General features: G+C 33.7%; 3 protein-coding genes across 4 annotated transcripts; 1 reads left to right on the top strand and 2 right to left on the bottom strand.

Moving 5' to 3' along the window:
- The first annotated feature begins 932 nt into the window (after positions 1 to 932).
- On the top strand, positions 933 to 5299 carry LOC121266740 (dual specificity protein phosphatase 12-like). Of its 2 annotated transcripts, none has more exons than XM_041170547.1 (7): positions 933 to 1013; positions 1592 to 2091; positions 2949 to 3001; positions 3221 to 3285; positions 3385 to 3463; positions 4384 to 4689; positions 4786 to 4983. In XM_041170547.1, exons 2-7 carry the CDS (start codon positions 1637 to 1639, stop codon positions 4794 to 4796), a joined length of 969 nt encoding a protein of 322 aa, XP_041026481.1. In that variant the 5' UTR covers positions 933 to 1013; positions 1592 to 1636; the 3' UTR covers positions 4797 to 4983. The 2 variants fall into 2 exon arrangements, with proteins under 2 accessions (XP_041026481.1, XP_041026480.1); XM_041170546.1 differs by lacking the exon at positions 4786 to 4983 and adding an exon at positions 4997 to 5299 and having other exon boundaries at positions 934 to 1013.
- Positions 5300 to 6364: 1065 nt separating this feature from the next.
- LOC121268054 (rhomboid-like protein 20) lies at positions 6365 to 17283 on the bottom strand. The gene is made up of 8 exons (XM_041172169.1): positions 17098 to 17283; positions 16874 to 16974; positions 12003 to 12143; positions 10343 to 10409; positions 9123 to 9274; positions 8891 to 8992; positions 8358 to 8480; positions 6365 to 6831 (listed from the first exon to the last, which is right to left on the bottom strand). The coding sequence occupies exons 1-8, from the start codon at positions 17120 to 17122 to the stop codon at positions 6664 to 6666; spliced, it is 879 nt and encodes a 292-aa protein (XP_041028103.1). The 5' UTR covers positions 17123 to 17283; the 3' UTR covers positions 6365 to 6663.
- A 3333-nt stretch (positions 17284 to 20616) lies between these two features.
- Positions 20617 to 23317, bottom strand: LOC121266724 (F-box protein At2g32560-like). Its single transcript, XM_041170526.1, has 5 exons — positions 22265 to 23317; positions 22009 to 22088; positions 21608 to 21780; positions 21435 to 21509; positions 20617 to 21122 (listed from the first exon to the last, which is right to left on the bottom strand). The coding sequence occupies exons 1-5, from the start codon at positions 22946 to 22948 to the stop codon at positions 20938 to 20940; spliced, it is 1197 nt and encodes a 398-aa protein (XP_041026460.1). The 5' UTR covers positions 22949 to 23317; the 3' UTR covers positions 20617 to 20937.
- Positions 23318 to 25009: the final 1692 nt, after the last annotated feature.

The following is a 25009-nucleotide window of genomic DNA, read 5'->3' as shown; positions in this document are numbered from 1 at the left end:
ATATAATTTTATATGATACGTCAGGTTGTAAAATTATTTTTATTATAAAATAAATTTAATGGATTTTATGAAATCACGTTAGTTTGTGAGTTTATTTTATATAATTTCTTTATATTATAGCTGTTTAATTACATTCCCTAGCATTTCTTTTTGATTTATAAAGTTTAATTAAAATCTATTTAAATAATTATAAAAAATATAATATTTTTATCGATTTTTATTGAGAGAAAAGATATTTACAATCGTGAATTATGTAATTACCATGTAATTATTTTTAAAAAAATAAATAAAATATAAGATACACGTGAAAAATATTGACTTTTTAATAATAAATTTTATTTTATTTTAAAATAATTACCCTGCGTTTATATAATTATTCTTTCGAACCCACTTCCATGAAAAAGGAACCAGACTTGACAGAGAGAGTTGCCCCTAGTCATAGTGTTACCCAAAAAAAGTCCCGAATAGGTGTCCGAAAAGCACATTTTATTTATTTATTTATTTTATATATTTTTTTAATTATCATAAATATTTTTAAAAAAATAAAAAAAATTTATAACATCATTAAAAAAATACTATCTTTCACTAAGTTCGAAAAAAAAAAAAAAAAAATCGTTCGAGACACATTTTAGATGACGAATTCGGGACCAAAGCATTTCTCGTACAGGAATCTAATGCAGCGTTGGAACTTGGAACACGCAAGCCACTCCCTAGGTATGTAAAGCAAACCAATCACTCTTTTAAAGGTCCTGATCTTTCCACGTCATCACACGACCTCGCCACCCTTGCTGGAAAGTAATGGGTGGGTCCACTACTGCGTAGAAGCCATCTCTTTCTATTAACCACGTGGACGATCTAATTCGGCGCGCAATCCCCACACGTGCGTACGCCCCCACGTGACAGTTTCTCCCACGTGAGGGGCACTACATGTCATAAACAGAGTTGCAGCCTGCTTGATAGAAATCGATAACCAGAGAGAGAGAGTGTGTGTTCGGAATATTCCGAGTTTTCAGGTTCGGGATTTTCTTTTTAATTAAAAATTTCAATTGAAAATGAACTTTGATTTCCTTCCATTTTTTATGTACTACTTAATTTTAGTTTTGTTTTCGATTATTTGAATTTTGGCCGTATGTTTACCTGGAAAACTGATTGACTGCGATTCTTTTAGACGAATCCTGTTTGGGTGGTGAGGAAACAAGGGAGAATTGTGACAAGATTAGATTTGAACCACATCTTTTATGGTTTATGTTGTTGTGGTTTCTGAAACATATTGATCAACTTCACTTTCACTGCGCCAAATTCAAAAGTTTCAAGTTTTTGCTCATTACCCCCTCTTACTAGATTTTAATTCAGTCTAAAAATAGGATCAACTGAATTTTCTAGCTATGATTAGGAACAAAATGGTTTTGTGTTAATAATATGGTTTTTGTTTTTGGTTTTTTTTTTTAATTTTATCATTTTCTCTGCAACCAAACTAGACACTACTTTTTTTCGGAGAGAAGTTCAGTTTCCAGCTCAGTTAGTATTGCTACATGATCAGTTAAATAGCATAACAGACGCTGGGTTCTAAAAATTTTTGTACTTTCTGTAGGAAAAGGTTTTAAGGTTTAAGGAGGAATTCAGTGTTTGTTTGGTCATGCCGTACCGTGTGCGCGAGAATCTATTCATCGGCAACATCACAGACGCGGCGGAGATTCTCCAAAAGGGTAGCACTGAGATCACACACATACTATCCGTACTCAGGACGGTGTCGATATCGTTTTTCTCTGAATGGCGTAGCGCTCTTGTTATCCCCACTAAGGAAATCAAGAAGGTTCATGTTGGTGGCTTCGATGACAGCAGTGGAGGTTCGCTTTCAGAGGACGCTTCCGGTGGCGATGGGATTTTGAAGAGTTCCTTGTCGCCTGGAAAGCTTCTGTACTCGATGGAATATGCAGGCAAGGATTTGAAGTTGGTGAGGATGGCTGTGCCGGTGAGAGATATGGAGAGTGAGGATTTGTTGGATCATTTAGATGTTTGTTTTGATTTCATTGATCAGAGTCGACAAGAGGGGTCCGTTTTGGTGCATTGCTTTGCGGGCGTATCGAGAAGGTATAATTTTTTTTTTTTTTGGTTATAAATATTGTTGTTTGAGCTGATTTTAGGCTGATGGTTTTAGGGATACCCTGTAATTTGGAAATAAAGCCCACCGCTACAGATTTTTTCTGTTATGAGTGACTACATTATTTTTCTAGTTGTGGTTGGTGGTATATAAGGATCAAACTGGTACTTACTACTTTCTGTACTCTGCAAAACATAATGGTATAATTCTTTGACATCCAATCAAGCTCTCGAACAAGATAGAGAGAAAATTGATGGAAAATCTGTGCACGAGTAAGAAAAATGAGAACAACAGAAAATTTCGATTAGAAAATGGTACAAAAGCTGTTTATGGATTCCTCCATGAGTGATAAAGCTTTGAAAAATATATAAGTTACAATATAATTACAATACTAAAACAACAGAAGGTTCTCGAATGTAGGATTTGCGACCTAGCTAAATGAAGTTACTAATGCTGGAATGGCATTTACTTTGCATGTCATAAAAAACGATTGTTTGACACATTTTTTTTCCTGTTTTAGAGTCAGAAGATTTTTATTATAAACATATCACTTATAAAAAATTTATAAGCACATTATAGCAGGTAAGCAGACTGAACTTCTTCAAATGTTATTTACTAGTGCTACTCTACAACCAGCTTCAAAACAATGTAGTTTGGTGCCTCATTTCTACATCACAGATTTGAAGGTTGTGTTATTTGTTAAAAAGGGTTTGCTTCCTACTACATTTTATTTTGTTATATTTCAGCCAGCTAATGAATGTCAGAAATTGTTGAGAAGAGGTTTTTTGGTTTTCTGAAATTTCAAGTTTTGAGGGTTTACATCCTTCTTTGCATCTGTTTGTTGCAGTGCAGCTATCATTATGGCGTATATCATGAGAACGGAGCATCTATCTCAAGAAGGTGTGAACAAATCCATTGTTTGTTTGAAGTTCTTTAGGTCTACCAATTGGTATATGCTGGCTTGTATTTTTGTTTACAATACTTTCAATGACCCTTTTTATGATGAGATTGAGAATATTTTAGACGTTTCTTAACTTATCATTAACATTTTCTTTTCTTTTTTATTCAACAAGTATTCACCTTTTCTTTTCATTTTTCTCTGTCGGCACATCCCTGCAGCTGCACTTGTTTCCTTACGGCAAAGCTGTGAGTTCGTTTGCCCCAATGATGGTTTTCTAGATCAGGTAATGCAATCAAATGCTATATCACATGGTGACTGAGGTGCGATTTCCAATGTGTCTACCTTATCCAAAATTTATGGCTTTTTTTAATTCCCATGGCAGTTAAAAATGTATGAGGAGATGGGCTTCAAGGTTGATCACACAAGCCCCATATACAAGCGCTTTTGTTTGAAAGTATTGGGTACAAATTCCTTCCCCCCTACCCCTCTCTTTTCCTTCGTGAAGCTTTATGGTCTCTTTAGACAATGGCTTTGTAACCTAGTGATGTTCCACTTCTTAATAGGGAGGGGGCTCTGAGGTTTAACCTTGTATAGGTGTGAGATTTTACACGATTTATGGAACAATGGAATCAGGAATAATTATGTCACTTGCTTTTTGCGTGTGCGTGGGTGTGCAAATAGAGAGCATACTTATTAGTGGTATTTCTGAAAATACTACAAGAAAGAGACCAAGCTCATGGGAAATAATGACAACTATGTGAAAAGCAAAACTTCAGAATACTCAAGTTGTTTAATTCAGAGGATGGACACCTAAGGGACAACCAGAAATGAAAACTGTCAATTTAGATGCATAATTTATTAAGAAATAAGTATTCTTAATAAATTTCTTAAGAATACTTATTACTTAATTATTTCTTAAGAAATAATAATTAATAAATTCTTAAGAAATAATAATACTTATTTCTTAAGAATACTTTTTCTCAGGAATACTTATTATTCCTGAGAAAAAAAAAATATCAAGAAATAAGTATTCAAAACCTCCTGCCTGCATAAGGATGGAGTGGACGGTCATGTGAAGTCATTGATTTAAGATCCACTCGGTGCAAGTGTAACATGAGCGCATAATCCATATTTGAAACTGTCTTACAACTTAATTGTGAGTTGTCTTTAAAATTCTTTTGTTAGTGATCACTATAATTGGTCTAGTTTAATATAATGCTTGGTATTTCCCATTTGTATTTTTCAGTCTGATTACTTCTCTTGACTGTTATGACTTGAGAATGAAAAGAGAAGGTTTTCACCTGTTTTCAAATGTGATTCTTAAAAGGTATTCCTCAATGGTTTCAGGTGAATCTTAGCAGGTATTCCTTAATGGTTTCAGGTGAATCTTACCACCGTGGGGAGAAGATAGACACTTCTAAATTTGGGGCAGATCCTGGCTTGTCTACCGAAGTTTCTTCAGAAGGGAAAGTACCTTCAGATGTAGGAAATAATTGTACTTCTTCATACCGCTGCAAGAAATGCCGAAGAGTTGTTGCCTTGCAGGAGAATGTTGTAGATCACATTCCAGGTGAAGGCGAGACATCCTTCGAGTGGCACAAGCGCAAAAGTGGAAACCCATTTATCAAATCTGATGAGTCTGAATGTTCATCCATTTTTGTTGAGCCTCTGCGATGGATGACAGCAGGTAAGTTTTCATTTTTGAAGTTTCTGATTTGGATTACTTTTGAGCTGTATATATAGACGAATTCTGTGGCAGCTATAATTGTATTACCTACTCCAGCTATGAGATAAAGTAGGGACTTCTTGGAGCCTGTCAGAAATTGCCTCAAATCGACAGCGTTGTAGAATTATATCCACCATTCTGGTTATTTACCCCTGGTAGCCAAAAGCCACCTGTATCTTGAGTATAGATCCCAATTACTGTTATGTGCACAGACATGTTTGTGATAATTGAAATTTTGATGGATACTTATATGTATCTTGTCATCCAGTTGAAGAAGGTGCACTGGAGGGCAAGTTGTCTTGTGCTCATTGTGGAGCCCGGTTGGGTTACTTCAACTGGTCGGGCATCCAATGCAGTTGTGGGAGCTGGATCACTCCAGCCTTTCAGCTCCATAAAAGCCGTGTGGACATCAGCACTGTCTAATATTTGTCAGGCAAAGCCTTTCAGCTAATTCTCCAACCAACAAAGTGCCCAGCATCTTCCCAGCAATAATCTTTGAAACTCAGCTATCGCTCAAAATAAAGTATATACCTTCCAACTCAACCTGAAGTACAGGAGAAACGGAGTCCTCTCTAAGCTTTTTCGTATGTTTTTTTTTGTATTTGATTGCTTCCACCAAATACAAGAACTGCAGGAGATTCGAGCATGAGTAAACGCTGTCATGCATTTCATGTTTGCTTGATTGTTCAAATATCATGTTGTCATATGTTAGAGAAATTCATATTTTGGGCCAAACTATTGGCTCCAAGATCTGAGAGAGACATTACGAAGCCGAGTTTTTTCAAAAGAATTTTTGCCAATTCATCAAAAAAGTAAAAAAATTGCTCTCTCTCTCTCTCTCTCTCTCTCACTCAGATTTTAGCAAATAGACGACCGAGTAATCGTCTTTGTTTTCAGGTGTGAAACCCAGTACAACTTTGCCATCGCATAAGCTTTTATTTTTATTTTCCTAATTGAGTCAATTTCGTTTGGACAGTGAGATAAGATGAGATGATTTTAGATGGATTGAATAAAATATTATTTTTAAATATTATTATTATTTTGAGATTTGAAAAAATTGAATTATTTATTATATTTTGTATAGAAATTTAGAAAAATTGTAATGATGAGATAAGATAAAGTGAGATGAGATTGTTTATGTATTCAAACGAGACCTAAATTTCTCGGCTCTATCATAGATGATTAGTGTACCAAATGACAAGCATGCCAAATCAAGAACAGTAAATAGACAAAAAAAAAAAAATACAAAAACTGAATTCAAATTTGAAAAAGAAAAGGATAGATCAAGGTAAACATATAAAAAAGATATATAAATGGATAAAATACTTTTACTTACAAAGTAATAATTATCTATTTTTGGATAGCCCCGCCCGAATAAAAGACATTTTTGTCAGATGCGCAAAGTATACAAGACTTCTCATGCCTCAACGGCCCCCAACTCTAAGCATCATCTACTCTTCAATGTCAGCTCGTGCTCATGCTGAAGATAAACCTCACCATCTTTGCTCACCCACAGGTGTGTGTGTGTGTGTGTGTGTGTGTGAGAGAGAGAGAGAGAGAGAGAGAGAGAGAGAGATGAGAGAACCCATTTGTATGTAAGCACAGCATACATGGATCATACATTAAACACGCACGCTAGTGAATAGTTTGCAAGTTCTCTTAATTTTCTGTCGTTGGTGTATGCGTATTTATCCTTAAACTGATAATTACATTCAAAATGAAAGAGGAGTTAAGAAAAACTAGAAAGTTACAAGACGAAAAAACCGAAAAGGAGAGAACCTTTTCCTTTAAAATGATACTGCAAAAACCTTGGCTGGGTCTCTCTAAGCATATCAATCTCGTCACCGGTTCGGGGCAGCATGTCTGCATCAGATAATATTCTATCTCTGAATCTGAAACAATCTAGTTCCATTCTACAGAGCAATGTTAACAGAATCAGTGAGACTGCGCTTCAAGAAGAATGTTTGTAGCCACATTGACGTCATTTCTAGCCTGCACAAGTGCCTGTCGGGCTGAGCTCCTGTCAAAGCCCATGGATACAAGTGTTGAAATAGAGTCCTCTGGTGGTTCTGTGGCAGACGGCATGGAGGAAGGGTAGTTTCTCTGAAACAAAAAGAGGATAAAAGTTCATATAGATCAACGGATGATGCTAAAGTTACTTGTACTCTTGAAAAGAAAAATATGTGAGCAAGACTCAATCAGATCAATCAACCAAACAATTACCTTAGACATACTCCTCTAAAGTACTAGGGCTGACCACTCTCTACCTGACCCTGTCTAAGCTTGTGTTGTTTAGGCCCTTAAGAGTAGGATGTATGAGCGCGAGTTAAGCCTAAGAGTAAGAGATGGACATAATTCATATTGATATTTGCCCCTAATAGCTTCCACAAAATTATGATAATGGTCATATTGTGGTTCTGTTAAAGAGCCCGGTTTGGATATACAAAACCATCTCATCATTACAACTTTTTCAAACTCTCACACAAAATATAATAAACAATTCAATTTTTTCAAATCCTAAAATAAAAATTATATTAAAAAATTATATTTTAATAATATTTTATTCAACTTTCAACAAAACATCTCATCTCATTTCATCTGAACTGCGTAACCAAACGAGGCCTAATTGTTATTTAGCCACAACTTCACAGAATTATGATAATCTCCTTATCTATGATGCCTGTCAATTTGCTACCCCAACGTGGTTTCACTTCTAACAGTTCAAAGCCACCAATTGGGTAAAACATACATCATCTTATGGACGGAAAAGTTTCTCTAGAAAATTGGAACCAACATTTGAGCTGGTTTTTTACTTGCAATAGCCCATTGTAGGTGATTCTAAACCTGCCTCGCCCACTTCATGATACTCCCAACCGATCCCCCATAATATCAATGATGCCATGGCAGAGAAGTCCATCTTTGTAATTGTACTTAATTAAATGCTTGATAAATGCACCGACAACAAAGAAAAAAACTTAAGAGTCAAAATGGTTTTAGAAGAAAATGGCCTTTAAATCACCATGTATGGACATCTAAGACCAAAAACTTTTGTAATTTAGTAAAATGTAAAATATGTTGCATTAAGTTGACTGGAGATTATTACCATGTTATATTTCAAAACTTCTAAATATTATGCAAAACATGTTCAAATCATTCTGACAAGCCTAGAAACCTATTTATAAATCAACCAGTGCATTTTTGGGGGTATGAAAAATAGGGCAGATGATTTCATTCAACTTCAGCCATGTCAACCTAAAATGAAAGGTCTAGGGAATTTGGATCCTACGTAAAAGCAAAAGAGATATGCATCTATGGAAGTAAACATGAGATCATACTGAGAAAGCAATCAAATACGACATAAACAAATAGACATTATTTATGCCTATGTTTGAAAAGGTACTCCATGCAAAACGTGTTATAAGCACATATTGGATCTATGTAAATGAATATCCCCATCCTCATTTTGGTTCCTACTTCCTAAGCTTTATGCAACAGCTTGGAATCAAACCCTATACATGGGGTAAATTACTTTGTAGGGCGTTAATTTGAGTTACTAAAATTAAAACTCAGCATAACACCTGTTATGAGGAAATGTAAGTTTGATTGAAAGCATTAAGCAAAACACTTGCCTCCACTTGGCGACCTGCATAGGATGGCATGTTTCCTACAATATTCCTAGGTGCCGCTGAAGGTGATCTCCCCATGGTTGGCCAAGAAATCCGCGTCAATAATGAAGTAACAAACTCTGGGAACTGCAATATGAGACAGACATGCACAATCACATGTTATTTCAATTAACTTCAACACAAGCTGTAGCAATAGCAACAGATGCGAATAAGATATGAACCCCCATAAACAATTTGAATAGTTCTTTCTTCAAGTTAAAAGAAATATTTTCAGAGGAGGAGTGGTCAAAGTATTTTATACCCAGCACTAGTCGTGAGTAAAATGTGTCCATGAAGTGTTCCATCTAAGTCACTACTGCATATAATTTCACTCATAACTCACTCATTCTCAAGTTGTAAGCTTCAGTAATGTGCCTCAGAGGAAGCTCACAGCTGTAAGCACTAATAAATATTTGAACAGAATACTTTTCATCAAAAACAGCAGAAAGGGATAAGAAGAATAAGTATCTTTCTGTCCAAAGGTAACTGATAAAAACCTTTGCCTTGCGGATATAAAAGACATTCAAACGGTACAAGGAACCAGCTAGGATGCCACATAACCCTGGTAAAATAGATCTTTTCCAGGATGATAAAAGAAGCTGCAAGACAGAAACTAAAATTAGATTTTACCGGCTTGAGAGAGATGGAGAACCCAATATGCTAACAGAACTTCAACTTTGGTACAGCTTGCACCATAAACTGTACATCTAAACCATAGTCAATTTTTACCTGAAGACCAGCTAGATAAATGAAAGACTTATCAGAGAAGCGCACACCAACTACACGAAACCATGTTGAAACTGGAATATCGAAGAAAAATGGTACAAATGAAGCAAAAATAAGACCATAAGGTCCCGATGTGACCAGGTTCACTGCAGGATCTGCAAAAAAATTAATAAATGCTATTTTTAAATTTAATATTATAAATGCAGTATGCAAAACAGAGCTTTGGTAAAAAAGCAAAAAACAAATGCAGGTAACTATGAGATGAGACGGTAAACTCTAGCATCCACTTGTAGTATAATAAGTGCTTAACCTATTTATCCTTGATACTGAATATATATATATATATATATGCAAGTAAACTCTAGCATTCACATGCAATAGTAGAGCCAGGATTTTCCTCAAACGTGCCATTTTTTCTTTTTCTTTTTTATAGGTAATAAGAAATTTTATTCCAAGTAAATAGGCATAGCCAAGTACACAGTAAGTATACAAGTGATTATACCTAAATACAATGTTCTTCACCCAAAAACTTAAAAGAGCTAAAGAAAAAATCCCTAAATTCCCCCATAGTATGTTCGCAATCATCGAAACACCTCCCATTTCTCTCTAACCATAAACACCAAAACAAACACAAGGGGATCATCCTCCAAAATTCTTCACTGCCTCCACAGCCCAATGTACCATGCCAACTAGCCAAAAAATCCACCACTCGCAATGGCATAACCCAAACAATGCCAACCCTGGCAAATATGTCATTCCACAAGGCTGTCACAAACTCACAAGGCTCTCAAACATGCCAATTAAAAATGAAAAACCAACTTAACCATGCAACATATAAGTTTGTAGGAAATTGATAGCCACACCACATTTTTCCATATTTTTGGTGGTAGGAGTAACAGTATGGAACCTTTTAGTATAATTTAGGAAGTAATTCCCAACCAAACCGTTAATTTCATAGTAAGAAAAATAAAATAAAAACTTAAAAGCAACTCATTCCAAATAAGAAACATTTTGGGAAGAAAATCATGTTTTGAAAAATATCAAGTGAAATTTTAAAGACCATAATTTGGGATTTTTCTCTTCCATCTCAATGTGTGTATAAAATTGAAGTATTTTTTTTATTGATATAAAAGTGAAGAAGTATATCAATGATAATATTTTGGATATTTAAGATGGTTGCAAATTCATAGAGTAATGAAAAGCAAATTCGGAGCAATGCATACCTTTAAGGAGTGCTAGAGCAAGGATCTCAAAAAGCAATGAATCTATTACAGAGAACAAGATAAAAACCTGCAGAATGAGGTAGACCAATTGTAAAACAGAGGCAAAAAATAATCAAACCTCCTTTCTCCCATGTTTGATATCTGATTAACAGAAGGATTAAGACATGCCAATCATGCTAAGAAATACCAAATATCAAAGAACGTATGAATATAAATAACCAAAGCAACAAAAATTGTTATAATTTCCTGAACCTTGATTCCCAGATTATAAGAACACGCAACCCCATAGGATTTAAAATAGAAGCATTGCTCAAAAAAATTTTGTTTATCAATAAAAAAGAATAGAAGCATTGAATCTCTAAGCACAGAGTAACAAATAATGTTAACACTGTAATTATAAGCAAAGAGTCCTTTTTTTACTGCAAGTCCCAAACCACAAGAAGGAAAGCCAAAGCTATAATGCTGCTGCAAGTTTAAATTCTCAAAACTAATTAATTAATTAGATCCCTGTGAAATGACTAACAGAACAGTGTCCATGCAGATGACTGATTGGGCACCTTTGGGCATTCAATTCATTTCAAGCAAGGGTTAGGTTTTTCCCCTCAATTCATTGTGACAGAAAAAACTAGTCATGGTCAGAAGTCCCAGTCATCCAACCCAAAAAACAAGTCCCTCTTTTTCATCCTAGAGAGAGAGCCTGTACTCTTTTAGCTTTTTTCTCCAAACAGAATGTATATGGCATCTGAAGGCATAAAATTATATAATTCAGAATCCTATTTGATCAAAACCAATTATTCTAATTAAGGATGCAAAATGCATTTAAATGTAACATTCCAATTTGAACCACTTTTCTATATTAGTTATTCTGTGTGGTTTTTTCGTCAATGGAAGATTGATCACACCATTTAACACATTCTTAGTTATGGGAGTTTCATATGATTGAGTCTAGTATTTTCAAAATGAAATTCCCTAAAAGAAGGCAGTACTTGAGTGTAACTGGAAGAAAACACTTCTCAACAACAAATGTTTATGCCACATGCTTTCTTCTTAGTCATGAGTTATTTTTTTTATAAGTAAAGTAAAAATTATTGTGTACTTGGGCAATGCCTATCATTATTTAATAAAATCGTTTACTTATTAAAAAAAAAAAGTAAAATAAAAATTCTTAAGTCATGAGTTATCTTAGTTCCGTATATTTTCTTTAACAAATCTTCTAAAACTATCAATCCTATGAGTAAATCTGACCAACCAAAATGGCCACTAGCCAATGGGCCTTTTGCGCTTATTAATGAAGTTTTTATGACTTACCAGGGGAAAAAAACAACTATCACCATACCAAATGAAGAGCAATATAATGTAGTGATGTAGACCCATCCAACAGAATACTCATATTACAGGTTTCAGAGGCCAACCAGCTTGGGGAGGTACAAGAAAGATAAACACAGAAAAATCAGTGATCTTCACAAAGATGCTTTAAAATCCTTTCCCTTCACATGCATCTTAGAAATTTGCATCATAGTGATTATTTAGTACATATTCCATCAATACTATGCCTTTAATTAGGAATAAGATACTTTGATACGACTACAAAAGGCACATCTGATACATGAAAGATATCAAAGTCGAACTCATAAGTAGTTCAAGCTAGATGATTACTCACTGAGTACTTATTGGAACCTATCTGTCTCTCAAAGACCCTGAAGTAGTATAACAAGTAGAGCCCAAACATCAATTCTGGTGTAGAAGAAAAGGCAAAAACTGACACAATTAGCTTCCAATGTCGGAGATTCCCAAAAATATCCTGTCACAGCAATAAAATGGTTTGATATTAATGCACACAAATTGCAACTTTTAAGAGTTTACAGCACCTTTCTAGAGAGGGAAAAAAAGAAGAAGAAATGTAAGCATATTTGGCTATATCAACATTGACATACAGCCCTCCATTACAAATACGCGTTTATCATGAGTCACTAGCAAAACAGTCAGCAAAATTATCATTTCCAAGTTTCCAACCTTCAGCTTCCGAGAGTCAGTAACTTGAACAGCTTTATGGGAGTTATTATATTAAAAGATTTTTTGCAGTGAAGAATGGGAAATTCCACTTCATTTATCATCTACAATATTATTTCTTTACATCTGCAACTTTTCATGAAAAAAAAATATCCATAGATATATCTCCTCAAACAGAAAACTAATTCTTTGGAAGAAAAATTAAAATTTGTTCTGGATTGTAAGGTGTCCTCTTTCCCAATGAAATATCTGTGTCTCCCGCTGGGAGCAACATTCAAGAATAGAGCTATATGGGATGGGGTTGTGGAGAAGATAGAGAAAAGGTTGGCTGTCTGGAAACGGATGTATTTATCAAAATGGGGCCGCCTCACTCTTATCAAGAGCACTCTCATTAACCTCCCTACTTATTTGTTATCTTTGTTTCCTATGCCTGTAGGAGTGGTGAATAGAATGGAGAAACTCTTTAGGGCGTTCTTATAGGGAGGCATGGGGGAGGAGAAGAAATTCCATTTGGTTAGATGGAAGACTGTATGTGCCTCAATTGTGAATGGAGGGTTGGGTGTATGTAACTTGAGAACTTTCAATAAAGCTTTATCGGGAAAATGGCTATGGAGATATCATTTGGAGGGAGGATTATTGTGGAAGGATATTATTGACGCTAGATATGGTGTTGCTTGGGGTGGTTGGTGCTCTAAGGAAGTAAGCGAGGGTTATGGGGTGGGTTTATGGAAGTATATAAGGAAGGGGTGGCCATGTTTTGCAAATCAAGTTCGCTTTGTAGTTGGGGATGGCAGTTGTATTAGATTTCGGCGGGACGTATGGTGTGGAGTCTAGGCTTTGGAAAGGGTTTTTCCGGCCTTATTTTGTATTGCTGTTAATAGGGAGGTCTCAGTGGCTGATGTGCGTATATTCTCTCATGGTGCGCACCTGTGGAATATCCTTTTTAATAGGGATTTCCATGATTGGGAATTACCTATTGTTTCAGAATTTTTCAGCTTATTATATTCCAGGGAGATCCCATTGACACAGCGAGATAGTTTGAAGTGGAGGTCTAATAACCACAAGTTATGTATAGTTAAGGCATATTATAGCATCTTGACAACACAACTTGATATTGCTCCATTCCCTTCGAAGAATATTTGGAGGTCTCGTGTGTCCTATAGAGTAGCTTTTTTTGTTTGGAGTGCAGCTCTTGGGAAGATATTGACTACGAACAACTTGAAGAAGAGAGGATGTGTAGTGTTGGATTAGTGCTACATGTGTAATAAGAATGAAAAATCTGTGGACCATTTATTATTACACTTTGAGGTAACAAGGGTGCTGGGGGATGAGATCTTTCTAAAGGTTGATATTGCCTGGGTTATGCCTATGAGGGTGGTGGATTTGTTGGGATGTTGGTAAAAGTTGCAAGGTTGCCAGCAAGTGGCAGCAGTGTGGAAGATGATTCCGTTGTATATTACGTAGTGCATTTGGACAGAAAGGAATGCGCGATACTTTGAAGATAAGGAACGCACAATGATTGAGTTGAAGAATTTTTTTCTCCACACTCTAATGTGTTGATTTTCCACTATTGTATTACATGGGGACAATGTTCAGGATTTCTTGTCTTTAATTTTATCGCTTTTAGAATGCATTTAGGAGTTCTTATGTATACGTCCTGTGTACAAGGACTTTGCCTTTTTCATTTATATATATAATATCACTCTTTTTACTGATAAAAAAAAATTAATTATTAATTGTGAAGAGGGTGTGCACAGTTCCACAATTGGACCAAAAGCACACTTATAACTGACTGTGATACACATACTCAGTCATGATCCTTAACACATTCATGATCCACTAATGTCAAGTTCAATTCTTTTTTTGGTCAGTAAAAGAAATTTTATTAATACGAATAATAGGCATAGCCCAATTACATAGGTAGTGTACAAGAGAAGTTGTTCAGAAATTTTCACAGTATCTTGTGATGGGGCAAGTGTCTTGTATACGTCCTGTGTACACAGGCTATGCCTATCATTATTCATCAACTAACCTTTTCATTACTAATTAACAAAAAGAACTGCTTAATTAACATTTCTAAGTCATTTTTATTGCTGAAGAGTAAAGGGGGAGCAACCAATGTATACAATGTGTATACAAGGCAAAGCACTCAAACTAGAAAGATATTGCTTCCTAACGCTTGAAAACTACTACATCATTGTTGCCCAATCGGAATCCAATCAAAAGATTTTTTTTTTTTTTTATAAGTAAAAAGCAATTTATTAGAAAAGAATGTATAGGCGAAGCCCTTGTACACAAGAAGAATACAAAAGAAAACACCTCAATATATTCTAGGAAATAGAAAGCGACATCAGAAAATCATGAACGGAAGTTCCGTTAATCACTAAAGCAGAAAACCAAAACAGCAAAGAGTGCACAAAGAAATTCCAGAGTTGCTCCAAAGTATGATGCACCACATAAGACAGAAATGAACCATCTTCCAAACCGCATCCACTTGAGAGCAACCATGAAGCCCATTCCAACGCGCAAGAAGATCAACCACTCTCAAAGGCATCACCCAAGCCAAGCCGATTCTACTAAAAATGCCATCCCACAAAGCCATTGCCACCTCACAATGCAAGAGTAGATGAACCATAGTTTCCCCATTCTTTTTACTCATGAAACATCAATCCATAACTATAATACCCCGCTTCCTTAAGTTATCCAACATCAAAATTTTCCCAAGAGAGGCAGGCCAAATGAAAAAAGCAAACTTTGGAAGGCAATCAAAAGATTATTTATATGGTTTGACTTCATCGATCTCAATCTTTTTTAGTGCAGTATAACTTTGTGGAGGAAGACAAAACAACTCATGTGAATGGGAGTGTAAGATCCACTTAGAAGATACAGCAAGCTCATCAACCGCCATCCAAGAAATAGACTAATGAGCCACAAGAAAAGAATACCAACAAGCATATGTCCCACCATCACACTAAGGTCCTCGTAGCAAGAGACGATTCCCTGTCTTACTCACCAGTCTTGCATATGCAACACAAGTCTTTTGACTCTATATGAGGCTTTCAACCACTTGGATCTAAATCAAAGCAGCTATCCATCCAAAAAATGAAACAAAAATGATAAGATTTTTAGGAACTTTACCTATATTTAATAAAATTCCTATTTACTGATAAAAAAAAAATTAGGACCTTTACCCATTAAATACTTGTCCAACAAAACAATCCATTAGTAGTCCCTCAGAAAGTCTCTTGAAAATTGCAACCGCCAAAGTTCCCACTACTCGATATCTCCTCTGCTTGAAGATGATTGTATAGAAAATCAATTACCTCTAATTCTCAAGCTTGAAGCCAATGAGCTTTGGGCTTAGTGGGGTGCTGAGTGAGGTAACAGGTTCAAGTTTCTCTGGTTGCATGAGTTAGTTACCGAGATACAATAATTCTGAGTCTTTTTCTTTTATAGGTAAGAAATTTTATTAATACAATTGAAAATAGGCATAACTCAAATACACAGGACGTATGGAATAATTCTCAATCTTGAATTAAACACACAAATCTGGGATAGTGTTAAACTCTCACCATACCCCCATAAACAAAGCTACAAAAGCTTTCTTTATCCTAAAATGAGAGAAACAGTTGAAGAAATAAATCCTTCAAAATATTCTCTCCAAATATGCCATACCAAAAACAAACTCACTAACTATCCCCTAACACAAACTCAACAGACTTAAAAAAGCTCCTCCAAATGCATTACCACAAAATTGACCCACGAGAGTCTTTCAGCACTGTGGAAGTACATTGAACTCTAGTTTTCTCGTACTTTACTAATAACACGTCCAGGGTAATCCCACTCCTCACCTTAAAACCATAATTGGGAAATAAAGATGCAATTTAGTTGTAGCTATTCCTGCACATGCACCAAAAACCCTCCACTCTAGCGACCATAATGCATTAGTGATATTGAATTAAATTTGAAAAGCAACAATGCATCACTAGAATTGATAATAAAAAAACTGGAGTTAAAACGTGAGTCCGAGCTATCCCTACACAACAGCATAAACCCCATCTCCAATTACATGTCAAAAGCACCGGTACATTAGTTAAAGCTGCTCTCCAGTGATGACAAATGTAATCACAACCCAGATTAAGAACAAGTTTAAAAAACAGTAAGTCAACTTCGTTTTAGCTATTCATACAGAAAAGCAGAAAACCAATTTACAACATCACCAATTTACGATGGTGATGAAAGATAAATATGGACCTCATCGAAAACAAACTAAAGAGTAAAATTAAACAACACGTTTATGAATAAAAGATCGCCATTAAGTACATATAACAATATCAGAAAAAGATCCATAATTTATACTCCCCAATTGGAGCTTTTGATGAAGAAGAAAAAAAATAGGTGAAAAGAAAATAAATAACCACAACATCTAAAAAGGAAATAAATGAGTCACAACTTAAATGAACACAAAAATAAATTAACAAAACAAGTTAAAAAGAAATATCTAAAGGAAAAGAAAAATACCAGATATGACAATCCGAGTTTACTAGAACGGCCTTGAATCCCAAAGAACACGGTGAAGAGGGCAGAGGCAATAATGAAGGCTCTGGTAACAGGAGCATTATCTGTCAAAAGAAAATAACATAAGTGTCCGGAAAATTAGAGAATAATAGATAAAAGGGTACAAAAGTATAATATAAGAAGACTATGGGATTATTGTCTAAGCGAAAAAAATGTATTGTACGCACTGAAGCCCGATGGACCACCGTTCATCTTCTTCTCAGTGACGGAGCGGAGAAAGACGAAACTCAAGAACCGTTTTTTTTTTTTTTTTGTCCTTTTGATTTCTTTCTGTAAGGAAATCTCTACACTGTTTCTCTTTCTTCTTACTTTTTCTCCCTGTTACCTTTTTTTCCCCCAATCTTGAGAAGGTTGGTCTAATTTATTACATAAAAGACTATATTCTAGAAAATATGGTTGACAACATAATACAAGTCTCCCACTAAAAATAATAATAGATAAATAATCAAACATCATTAGTGTTTGTTTTTTTAAAAAATAATATTATATATAATTATAAAGTATGTAAGTGATATGTAGTTGTTTTGAAAAAAAATAAAATATATTATTAAAAAATTAATTTCTTTTTATATGAATCTCATATTTATTTATTTTTTTTAAAAGTAATTACACGACTCTTGAACAATCATAACTGTAATTATCATTTTTTTTTTATTTTTTATAGCCAAGTAGTTTTAACTTTTTTTACAAGATTCTAAGGTAGAAAAAAGTGAGAGATGAAGAAGTCTGCAATTCCCCTAAAACATTAAGATCTAATATTAAGTAATCAAATAAATGAAAAAACGAAAAATAAAGAATAGAGGTAACAAAGTAATCTTAATTTCATGTTCGCTTGATTAATAGACTGTTATATAAATTAAGAGAGACTACTTCGAGAGTAGTTGTTGCTGGCAAACATGTAGAGGTGCGCTTGGGAACACAAATATTTTCAAATATTTTTAAAAATCACTAAAACATAAAATATTTTCAATTTCAAATCTTTTAACTTTTTCATCTAGTTATCATAATTTTCCCAACTTTTAAATAAAATACAAAAAATAATACAACTTTTTCAAATTTTAAAACAAAAATAATATTCATTTTTTTTAATTTTATAATATTTTTATTCAATTTTTTATCTTTCATTTTCTAAAACTAAATAAAATATCTTAACTCAAACTATTTCACTACTATTCATAAATATTTTAAGATGCCTTATAAGTATATTGATTGTAAATGTGTTGTAGCTTTTTAGGAAGGTTTCCAAACAAATTTTATGAGGAGAGGGTGGATTTATCATGCAATGAACAGTTACCACCATTAAAATCACGAGGGTGGTAGTAATTTGCAGCAGACAATATATTAGACTTTTAACTTGTTTTCATACACAGATAAGTGCATCAACTCTTGATTTTAGAGTATTCTCCTTGACTTGATCAAATGAGGAAGTTAGTTAAAATTTAGATAATTTATACTAAAAAGATTTTACATTAGATTGATCATCTCTAAAATAATTTGAATTTCTGTTATAGTGATTGGCCAAATATAGATAACCATAATTGGTTCACCAAACATTAAAATATTAATTTCTCACTCCAAACAATAATTAAAATATTAATTTCTCACTCAAGCAAAAATATTATTTGATTTGTAATTAAGAAATTTAGATATAAATTTAGATGAGTTTAATCAAATATTTTTTATTATTAGCATTAAATGAATTTTGAAAATATGATTTTTTAATATTAATTTAATTAGAATATAATTATTTTTAACATTTAATTGGTAGAGATACAAAATATGATAAAAATAAATTAAATAAAAAAATTATTAAATTAATAATATTTTATTATTATATAGAGAGTGAATAGATAATCTAATATAGGAGTTGAATTTAAATTGAATAGCCAAATGTCAAAAAGTATAATATTGACTAAATTTTAAAGATAAATTTAACTAAGTCAATGAAGATGCTCCTAGTGAAGCAATAATAATGTGGATAAGTAGGAGAGAAAATGAGAAAGTACAACGTTGATGATTTATAATTTTAAATCTAATATCACTTAGGAAAAAGTTAGTTTGCTCACTCTACTTAATTGTTCGGAAATTTTTTTTTTATTTAAAAATTAAGGAAGTGATTTTAAATGTATTGATATTTTTTTTATTTTTTAAAATTATTTAAATATATTAAAAAATATGAATAATAAAAAAAAAAAAAACAGTTACAAAAAGTAACTGTCGGTCAATTAAAGCAGACTACTCTATTACAAACGTTGTTTTAAGATTGCATGTGATTACTTGACATCTTCAATCATTTCATACATTGTAGTTGTGATTACTACTGTTAAGTTTGACATCTTTTGTACTAATCTCATTGTTGTTATTTAGGGTCACCACTAAATGCACAAAAAATTTATATATTCACAGTTTTTTTCTTCTTTTTTTAATATTTTATTTTTTGAATGAAAGCGGTATGCAGATGATAAAGTTATTTAGATATGTAAGTATTTTTGTGAGTACATTTAGCATTGCCCAATTAGCATTGTCATTTCATGCTTTCTACATTGTTGTTGATAGCCATGATTGATTATTTTAGCTAATTATCACTACTGATCATTTTGATATTTATTAACACTAAATTATCATTGCTTGGTGGTTTTTATAACTATTGTTGCTGAATTATCATTTACAGGTCTTTCTTGTTTCATGATACCGAATTTTATTGGTTTTGGATTGTTGAGGTTTTGCGGATTGTTAATTTCGCAAAATTACAAGTCCAATTTCTTTTTTCAAATTTGAAATTCGAAGAGTGACCCAATTGAAAGCTGCCACGTTGTAAGCAACAAAAAATCCTGGCCCACAAATGGAAGATTAAGGATGTGTATGGTAAGTGAAATAGTTTAAGTCACTATATTCATTATTATTTACAAAACTATTAATTAATTTTTCATTACTATTTACAGATCATCTGAAATCACATTATCATCCAAATATAGACTAAACAACTTTGATAAAATGGTACCATTAAATTCGAGAAATATATAGACCTTTTTTTTTTATTATGATCCAGGATCACGACAATAAATATTTAGAAATGATATTTGCAGTGGAGTGTGAAGTCCTCTTGTACTCTATTTAAAAAATGTGAATAAATTTTGAACTTACATGAAAAAAATTTTTTTTTTAAAGATGACTCTTATTTTTTTTGAAAAATAATATGCGGAGACTGCACATTCTAAGATTAGAGAAATTTTATTTGCAATCCTCACTTAAGGACTGTATGTGCAGACCTTTTATTAAATGAGAAAAATCATCATTTTAGGAAGGATGTTTTAGTAATTTTAAAATATTTTAAAGATAAAATTATCTACACTTACAAATTGTAATACAATCTCCAAATGAAGATTGTACGTATCATTGCTCCCAAGATTATATATTGTAAGCATGCTTTGCTTTCTTTTAGGAATAAGCCAGGCCCGAGTTCTGTTACATATATTTTCCCAGCTTACCTTATATATTCAAGGCCCAGTATCTATAGAAGTAATCCACCAAACAGAAATTCATCTTCCTGCAGATGGATTATGCTGATCAAGGACTCTGCCTCTGATCTGACAATCATCTTGACAGAAAAAGTCTGGAAGTCATATTTTCATTTCTGTGCAGATTATGCATGTTGAAGAAGAAAAAGTGTCAATTATCTCAAAAAATCACCGAAATTCTCTACTCTTTCCAGTAGATGCACTTCAGTCACATATAAACATAACTTATGAGTTATTTGAGTGATATTTCATCCTGATATGTTCTGAATTTCCTGGAGTGGATATTGGCAAAATTTGTTTGAAATTATGATATCACGGTACACTGTATTTGCAGAACCAAAATAATGGAGCCTAATCTTCATGAATCATCCCCTTTGAATACTAATTCTATGGCAATGAGCTCTTTTCATTCACAGCTCTAGAGAAAAAGCAAGAAGGAGCTGATGTACAATGGAGTCATGAAAATATGGGTGCAAAGTCCTCTTGATTCTATTCCAAGATTTGAGTTGGCCAAAGGCGCTTCCACCTTGCAATCTCCTCCTTGTTAAGCTTCCTAATTCCGCCATAGAAGCCATCTACTCCATTGCCTTCTTCCCGGTGTTCCTTCCTGTTTATCACCATTCGTCTCCATCTCGAGCCAGGAGTATACTGGTTGAACTCCAATATCACCATGTCTGTCAACCGTGATAAGATATAATTTAAATAATTAAATTTCCTTCCCATCAACTTATAATTTCTAAGACAAGTTGTAATTTAACATGGTATTAGAATAACAATCCCCAATTCAATCCTTACTCTACAATCTATTGATTTAACAAGCACAGCTGAGGGTCAGTATTTTAAAAGAAATTTGATCAGACAAATGCTTGTACTTGAGGGAGGCTGCTACCTTAATAAAAAGAACACAGCCAACATATTATACCCTTTGCAATACAAACTCATAAAAGAAAACTTCATAACTGCAGAATCTAAGATGATCTTCTCACCACTATGATGACAGCAGCAGTGATTCTCATTGCGGTCGCACTGTTCCAAATGACTAATGACAGCATACCACCAACCTGCAATTGATGCAGAACAAGTTGTTACATTGTAATATGCAAGTAATGGAATAATCATGAACAATTTATAAAAGGCATAACTGGGTTCAGAAACAAACCATGAGGGAATTCTTTTCTTCTTCTCCACTGAATTTCAATATGATCTCCGGGCTTCAACTCATTCAAACAATCGGAGACATGAAGAACATGTGGAGGAGTATCAACCGGTGGTGCTCTTACTCTATCCCATTCTATATTTTCCTCTTGTGTGCGCCGCCCATGAGGTGAGTATCTGCGATAAACATCCATTTTCAGTTACAAGGCTCTGCAGTAAAGGTGAACTTAGCACATTTAAATGTAAGGAAAGGTTGCCCTCTGTTATAGTTTTGAAGATTTGAGACTTCATCTAAATTGACATAGCAACATCTACTTTCCTCAAATCTCCAAGTACATAAACATAGACAAGTAACTTGATTGAAGTTCGTTAAGTAATTTTCTAGGAAAGCCACTTTTCCAATACCTTGCCTGAAAGGTGTCGGTTTGCGAATCATATCTGAGTAGGGCATCATAACATGACAGCATAAAGCCAGCATTACCATTCTGCAGTAAAAAGTACAAAGGATTCATTGAACTGTTCAGCGTCCAAAAAAGCAATAATATTGCCACAGACAAATAAAGATGAGGATTACAAACTAATATTTCAAAAAACGTGGTCACGGAAGAACACGCAGATTAATCATCGGAATAAGTTAGGTAGTTAAGTCTTAGCAACTTACCTCACGATTATAGACCTGAGCCGGAAACCAAATCTTGCCACTTTCAAGGGAGAGATACCAAGCCATGATCGAATCAACCGGTAAAGAACTCCTTGACCTGCTGCTGCTGCTTTCTAACTTGGGTCTAAACCATGGAAAAGTCCAAACCCCTTGAAAGCCGGTCGACTGAAAAAACCCTTTTTTCTTGCTTTGATCCAAGAAGATTAGTCTTTTTCTTGAGGCTACATGCCTTTGCCATTCTCTATAAGCAGCATCACCAATCAGTCTACCCCATTTGTGTTTCATGTGCTTGTCCCAGAAATGATCAGTTCTGCATCTATCCCTCAAAGAGCTACAAACTGCCGCCATACTGCATAACCCAGAAGGCAAAAGCCGGTCAAGAATGCATTCCAAGGCCAAGTCAGGCAAATCCAAAAGAGAAATGTCCTCTTCCTCCTCTACATTCTCTACCTTTGAGCTAAGACCCATCTTCTTAAATGGCATGAATAGTATAGGTACGTGAAGGAGACTAGTAGCATTAAGCCTTATTTCCTTGACCCAGGACACAAGAAAACTTGATGATAACTCCCTCCAAAACCAAGGTAACAACAGCTTCATCTCTTCCATCCATGGACATTGTGGTTTGTGAGTGAATGACTTGGAAAGGAGGATGAAGGAAACACAAGAAATTATGAAGTAAAACATTGTACAGAGTTGAAGCTGCCAATGATTGGATCAAATGGGACAGTCGGACAGAGGAACCAGTCGCAAATGAAGCAACCGTGACTGGTACTAATAGATGTGAGAAAAGTAACTTGCATTTTCCTCTAATTTTCTGTCCAGGCACTTTTCACTGTCGTGGAGATAATAAAAACAATACGTACATCTCATTGCCCACATATTATATATATCTTGTTTAAAATTGTAAGAAATATTTACATAAAAAATGGTTCTGATTTAATACCAAATTGAAAAGGAAAAAAAAAAAAAAAAAATTGTTCTCCCCCCTCGGTTCCGACTGAGAAACATCAACCAATGAAAGTGAAAGTGTGTTCTAGTTCGGTGGAACCAACGGAGTTGTAAAGCAGGCCTCAACTAATGCGTTTTAAATGAGAGGCTGTACGCACCGCAACTGACAAGATTGGTGTAGTTCCTGAGTTATAAGCAACATCCAGGCCGGGAGATAAAAATAAAAAAAAGACCAGTGTCAACAGTATCTCAAGAGCTTCTTTCTTTTTAGATTCGCACAACACAAAAATTTCCTATTTTATACGTTATTTAAAAAATATGTAATTTTATCTTTTTATTATACGAGAGTAAAAAAATAAAATCACATATTTTTTAAATGATATATAGGAGTGTAAGACTTATATTTAAAAATTTTCTTCTTTTTATAAACAACTATTTTAATAGGCTAGTTTGGTTATATAAAATTATCTCATCTTATCTTATCATTACAATTTTTTAAAACTCTCATACAAAATATAATAAAAGTTAATTTTTTTTAAATTTTAAAATAAAAATAATATTAAAAATTTATATTATAACAATATTTTATTCAACTTTTAATAAAATATTTCATCTTATTTAAATTGTGTAACCAAACGAGTAGTTAATCATTTCCATAATTTTTGAATAATTAAGAAGTCACCTTTGAATGGAGCTTTTTAAGTCGGACTATACTATGGTACCATAGTTGGAGACTGAATAGTTGCGCAACAATGACTAACTGATGAAAAATCTCACTTTAAATAGAAAAATCATTAATAAAGACGGAAAATGTAAAGCACACAAGCAAGCTCGTGTGATCAATTTTGCTGTGATTCTTCTTGGTATTGAGAGATGGTGAGTGAAAAATTGCATGGGGTGGCACGTGTGAGCATTTGATCACCAGAAAACAATAAATCAAAGGCTAAAGGAGAAAAAACTAAGATATATAAAAAAGCTTATAAACACATGTGACAGGGACGAAACCGGAGGACACGGCGCGAGGATAAATGAAGAAAGGATTTTGGAGCCTCCATTAATACTCTGCTGAAATTAATGCTGCCTATCTCCAACTTCCACCCAACTCCAATACCCATGTACCACAACCACATATTGCTGGACAAATCAATGCCCAACCAAACCAAGGAAACAAAATGCCACCTTTTTGAAAATATATAAAAAAAAATAACAGGAAAAAGAAAACTCAGGTCTTATTTGACTGCACAGTTTAAATAAAATGATATGAAATATTTTTTATTTTTATTTTAAAATTTAAAAAAATTAAATTATTTATTATATTTTATATAAAAATTTTAAAAAAATTATAATAATTATATAAGATGAGATAATTTAATTTTATGATTTATGTGACTAGTTTAGAAAGTATTCATGACTATTGGTCAAACTTTAGAAGCGCGTATCTGACTGTTCATTGTCGATCGTAGGGGGCTCCGATGTTCTTTCTTGTTTTTCTTGATCATTAAAATCTTATTTTAGAGCTACAATTAATTAAATGGTTTTTTTAATTACCAAAAAATAAATAAGAATATTATGTATCAGTTACTATTTATTCTCATATTTTATATTTATACTTTTTGTTTTTATAAAATTTAAAAATACTTTTTATAGAATATAAAATAATAAATAGTAATTGATGAGAATAATTTTACAAAAAAAAATGATGACGACAAATGTATATAAGGTTGCCATGCAGTCTTACATTGTTGTATAACTTTTATGTAAATGGGGGTAGGAGTAGTTTGTGGCGATTTTATTTAG

Source organism: Juglans microcarpa x Juglans regia, chromosome 5S, assembly GCF_004785595.1.
Source record: "Juglans microcarpa x Juglans regia isolate MS1-56 chromosome 5S, Jm3101_v1.0, whole genome shotgun sequence".
Taxonomy (NCBI): Eukaryota; Viridiplantae; Streptophyta; class Magnoliopsida; order Fagales; family Juglandaceae; genus Juglans; species Juglans microcarpa x Juglans regia.
Note: the sequence above shows the minus strand (reverse complement) of the source record. Positions and strands in the feature narration are given on the sequence as shown.

Coding starts and splice junctions, on each gene's coding strand:
- LOC121266740 (XM_041170546.1), top strand. CDS start 1,637: ATGCCGTACCGTGTGCGCGAGAATCTATTCATCGGCAACATCACAGAC. Junction 2,092..2,948: donor TTTGCGGGCGTATCGAGAAG/GTATAATTTTTT, acceptor TGTTTGTTGCAG/TGCAGCTATCATTATGGCGT. Junction 3,286..3,384: donor ATGATGGTTTTCTAGATCAG/GTAATGCAATCA, acceptor TTCCCATGGCAG/TTAAAAATGTATGAGGAGAT.
- LOC121268054 (XM_041172169.1), bottom strand. CDS start 17,122: ATGAACGGTGGTCCATCGGGCTTCA. Junction 16,975..17,097: donor CGGTGGTCCATCGGGCTTCA/GTGCGTACAATA, acceptor TTCTTTTGACAG/ATAATGCTCCTGTTACCAGA. Junction 8,993..9,122: donor TTTATCTAGCTGGTCTTCAG/GTAAAAATTGAC, acceptor TCTGTCTTGCAG/CTTCTTTTATCATCCTGGAA.
- LOC121266724 (XM_041170526.1), bottom strand. CDS start 22,948: ATGTTTTACTTCATAATTTCTTGTGTTTCCTTCATCCTCCTTTCCAAG. Junction 22,089..22,264: donor CTCAGGTCTATAATCGTGAG/GTAAGTTGCTAA, acceptor TTTTTACTGCAG/AATGGTAATGCTGGCTTTAT. Junction 21,123..21,434: donor CTGCTGCTGTCATCATAGTG/GTGAGAAGATCA, acceptor CACGGTTGACAG/ACATGGTGATATTGGAGTTC.